This window comes from Pteropus vampyrus, unplaced genomic scaffold, assembly GCF_000151845.1.
Source record: "Pteropus vampyrus isolate Shadow unplaced genomic scaffold, Pvam_2.0 Scaffold34, whole genome shotgun sequence".
In the NCBI taxonomy this organism is placed as follows: Eukaryota; Metazoa; Chordata; class Mammalia; order Chiroptera; family Pteropodidae; genus Pteropus; species Pteropus vampyrus.
In genome coordinates this window covers 6,927,055-6,931,818 of record NW_011888815.1, presented here as the reverse complement: position 1 = coordinate 6,931,818, position 4,764 = coordinate 6,927,055, and the positions used below count along the sequence as shown (strand labels likewise).

The 4,764-nt window shown below is 46.1% G+C and overlaps 1 protein-coding gene across 1 annotated transcript in view; it reads right to left on the bottom strand.

Moving 5' to 3' along the window:
• Positions 1-3,070, bottom strand: part of ASB7 (ankyrin repeat and SOCS box containing 7) — a 12,511-nt gene extending 9,441 nt beyond the window's left edge. Inside the window, exon 1 of the mRNA XM_023529004.1 lies at positions 2,465-3,070. Within this exon, the coding sequence (XP_023384772.1) occupies positions 2,465-3,014 (550 nt within the window). The 5' untranslated portion in view covers positions 3,015-3,070. The remainder of the gene's footprint in view (positions 1-2,464) is intronic.
• Between the last annotated feature and the right edge of the window lie 1,694 nt (positions 3,071-4,764).

Sequence of the window (4,764 nt, the reverse complement as noted above, 5' to 3'; positions counted from 1 at the left end):
AAAGCACTGCACGCATCTGCTCGGCCAGCGTCCCTTCCGGAGCCAGCCAACCGGCCGGGCCCTGTTCACTGAGGGCCTACTAGGTGCACGCCCTGCCCTCGTGCGGCGCAGAACTCGAACACAGAGACATGTCCCTGCTGATTTTTCTATCTGCTCCTAATTTTAAAGGTGCATGTGAATCTTTTTTTTTTTTTAACTCAAAATTCTGGCTGTGCAGCATAAAGGGGCATCTCCTCCTAGCCCACCGGCCGCGTCGTCGTAGGCAGACTGCACAAGAGTCTACAGCACCGGGCTGCACAGCAGGCGAGTGGCGGGCGAGCGGAGCATCCTCCGTATCTGCAGCCGCCCCCAGCGCCAGCATCGCGGCCTCAGCTCCGCCTCAGCTCCTCAGGCGTTGGATTCTCACGGGAGCACCGGTCCCTGGGGCCAGAAAGGTTGGGGACGGCTGGTTTACAGAGCTCAAAACAGGAGGCTTGGATAGAGAAAGACTCTATGGGATTCAGTCGTTGGGAGCAAGCCAGCCCTTCCTGTTCATTCAGCACTTAAAATGCACCAGGCACTGTTTTAAGTGCATTAGAAATATCAACGCATTTAACCCTCATGCTAAGCCTGCAAGATGGATGTAATTATCCTAATTTTACGATGAGGACACTGAGGCACAGAGTGGTTGGGTGACCTGCCCAAGGTCACGGCTAACGTGTGGGAAAGTTAGGGCTCGAGCTTGGGTGATCTAAGCTGTTTAACCACAGAGCAAAATATTTCATGAAAGGGGCCGAGGCGTTTATGTACGAAGCATGGCTTTCTGAAGGCAGCCACACTAATTTCATCAAGAGTCTCTAGAGTAGGACTTAAAACAAATCATAAGATACCCAGAATTTAAAATGAAAAAGATATACTTTACAGGCCATATTCCACGACAGAATCCCAACCTCAAGTTCAAGAGTAATCTCATCTTCCATAGTGCCACCACCCCGACCGGTCTATAAATGAAGACTGTTGGAAAATGATTGCAATCAGCATTGTATTGCAATCTTCTCTTAAAACGCAGCCTGGGTATGAAGAGTCTGGGGAGCTGGGGAGGAAATGGCACACACGACATCCCCATCTTGGGGTACCTCCGTGTGCCTCAAAGCTTTCTGCGAGGGACCACCTGCCAGACAGTCCAAAATCCCTCCGCCGAGGCGGGCGGACCTGCGCTGCAGAACACGGGAGCCACCGGGCACGTGTGGCTATTTCAATTACAATGACTACAATTAAATAAAATAGAGATTCAGTCTCTCAGTGGCATTAGCCATATGGCGAGTGCTCGAGAGCCACGTGGGGACAGCACAGAGACCGCTTCCGGCAGCAGAGAGTTTCAGTGACAGCACCCGCGAGAGCTTAAGCCTGGTTTGTTTTCATGCTTTCGTCTGAATACACTTAGCGGAAATCACCTCGAATTTCTTCCTCACGAATTCACGAAATTCAGATTACATTTCGTCTCTAACGTAAAACGGTAACTGTCGGGTTTAGGTGCAAGGAGGAGCGTGGATTACGTCAGTAAATCGAGTACCTGGTGCCCAGGATGCCTTGCTTCTTCCCTAACGTTAAAACCAGGCGAGGGAAAGGGCATTCGTTAAGAAGGATGGCAGGGGGCAAAACCAAACATTTGTTTATAGACTTTAGGTCTGTGTCGGATGTTAAGTTCTGATATACATACCGATCCGGTCACAAGGAAGCCGGACGAGAGTGGGTGGCCGCATCCACACAAACTAATGCCCCCATCAGAAACGTAAACGCCACACTGTACGAGCAGGTCAAGAAAAAAGCACCCACGCGAAGGTCAAGTACGAAGCCACATAGCCCTGGCCCGGAATTTTCCACGGATGGCAGATCTCTTCTTCCAATGATTTCTAGCATTCCTAACGCGCTTTGCTGGGATACCTAACTGAGCACCGGCCACCCCATTGCACGTGGGTTCACGTCATAATGCAGAACGGCCACGATCGAACGTGAACCACAGCTCAGCGATCAAACACACGGACGAGGGCACCTCCGCGGCTGCGGCATCTGTAACCGAAACCTGTTCTGATTAATTCTTCAATCTCGAGTCCATGGCCTCCCGGAAAAACTACGCTCACGGCCGGCAGGAGCTGCCTTGTTCTAACACAGACTTTGTTCATTTAAAAACTTCTTTGTTCATTTAAAAAATTCTCCTATTTGTCCATTTCTCCTCTCCCCTCGTCCATCTCTATCGCTTTTAGGAACACGGCTGAATTTTCATGAAATTTTACGATACGGGGCATTCTTTTGATTTTGGATGAACGGGGTCTTACTTACCAAGCCAGGGCTAATAACAGGAACCATTACTATCTGGTTGGTTTTAGTTGTAAAAAAAAACACCTTAAGCGCGCCAGAAGATGCAAATTTTGAGGAAAAATGCAATAATAATAATAATAATAATAATAATAACGATATTACATACTTGTGACTTCTTGTAAGAAATCCAGACACGGTCGACTACTTCCAGAAATGCTTAGTGACACAGCCAGCGGGGTCTGTCCCTCATAGTTCCTTGTGTTCGTGTCTGCTCCGTAATTGTACAACATCCGTGCGCAGAGCACGTCATCCCTAAGGGCGGACAAATGTAAGGGAGTCTGTCCGTCTTCTAAGCGACCCAAGTTCGTGTCTGCCCCTCTCTGAAGGAACATTCGGCAATAAGAGTGGTTGCTCTTGATGACGGCATATCGCAACAGGAAGCCATTCTGAATGTCGATGTTGGCGCTGTGGTCCAGGAGGATCTTCACGCAGCTCGACCTCTCCCGGATGATGGCGAGCTGGAGGGGCGTCGTGCCTTTGTCGCTGAGTGGGTCGACCTCGGCCTTGAACTCCAGGAGGAGTCGGACGAACGAGTCCCTGCCGTAGTGAGCGGCCACGTGCAGGGGAGTCCAGCCGTCGTTGCTCTTTGCGTTAATGATGTCGCCCCTGTATTCCGATTCTAACATCAGGCGTGCGATCCGGGCCCGGCCGTGCATGGCTGCGTAATGAAGGGCAGTGAAGCCTCCGATTAAGTCCTTAACGGTGGGGTCAGCTGGAGTTAAAGCCAAAAGGAAAACGTTAGCAGATTCTCACCCAGGACGACGACCCCGTAACGTTGGCGAGGCACGCGGTTTGGGGCCATTCTCATACCAAAACGTGAAAGGGTTAAAGGTTGGAACGAACACCAAGCACTTCCTTCCTCATTTGAACTGAAGTGAACGTTTTCACGGAAAATAAAGTTCAGTCGAAAGTTATCAACCCTGGTGAAGAGAGTGAGATCGACTCACGGAGTGTTTAAAAAAACATGTATAGGAAAAAAAAAAAACAAAAACAAACAAACAAAAAAAACACCGAGTTTAGACCACCGCGGTCCTGGCCTTTGCTGATTTAATCAACTGCTTTCGGCTACTCAAACTCACCCACCTCTGTACTGTTTCATGTTTCTCTTAAGTTTTTGTTTTATTTTCTTTTGTGCTTCTTCTTGGTCTTAAAGAGAAGCATGTGTATCAACATCTGCTGCTCTACATTACGGATGTGCTGTGGTCTGGCAGGCTGCATTGTTTGGGGTGTATTAGGTAAAAAAAAAAAAAAAAAAAAAAAAACAGTTTCCCTGTGGTCTGTAAAAATTCCAAAGCATGTACGATATATGTTAAGTGATCTGGATAAATCATGTTTTCATAAGATAAAAGTCTATTCTGAATTCTTAAGTTTTACAAGAATTTTGGAGTCCGTTAGAATTAAACAGCACATCGTGTGAAAATCTGGAAGTAACCTCAGCACTGTATAAATACTATTTTCTAAAACGGTTCCAAAACCCTTTGCTAAATTGATTCCTGGGTGGTGGGGGGAAAGAGGGAGAGAAAGAAGCTACAGTGATTGATCTGCTCTGTGATTCCTCGAGTCACAAACTTCTGTCATCTGCCCTGGCTATTTCCTGAACCTCGGGGCCACTTGTGTGTGGCTCTCGTCGCCTGGCCATCCTGGACAGCTGGCCCGATGCAGCAAGAACTGCTCCTCCTTGTTACGAAAGCTACTTCCAGGCGGCCAGCGATTCCCTTCAGAATCAATTCAAAATGAGATGAAAATAACTTGCTTCTTACAAAAGACCCCTTAATTTCTGGTTGGTTCATGAAAGAGAAAAATTCCTGTTTTCTAAACAAACAAAAAGTCTCCGAAATTGGGTGATTAAACATTTGTGCATTGTTCAGTAACACGTTACTTAGTTCTAAAACATATGACGGCTGGGTCTCTTAGAAAAATCCGCGAGACAAAAAAACTATAAATAAAATAGGAATATTATGGAGAATGAAAATTTCAGTTAAGAAGTAGTCTGCTAACACAAAACCTGTAAAAAGTTAACGTTTTAGGGAAGCTATCCCAGAATTTCTAAAAATTCTTCAATATAAACAGTACAAAGTAGTAACACTGTTTTTAACCCATTTAAAGAAAAGCAAGGTATCATAACTGCCTTGGTCTTCACAAGGAGAAAAATATACAATATCTATTTAGTATATGACTTAAAAAATAAAGGCAAGAGAGTATTTTAACAAAGCGTTTTGCTGCCATCTACTGGTAAGGCGTAATCACGAGCTGCTGTTTCCATTTTGACAGATCCTGTTTCTGACGTCTCACTTACCTAAAGGTGACCAAGTGAAGACAGGCATGAAATAAACAAACAAACAAACAAAAAAAAAAAACCAAACCCTTCTATTTAAATGAAACAGTAAATCTTGCCAAATCGTCCGT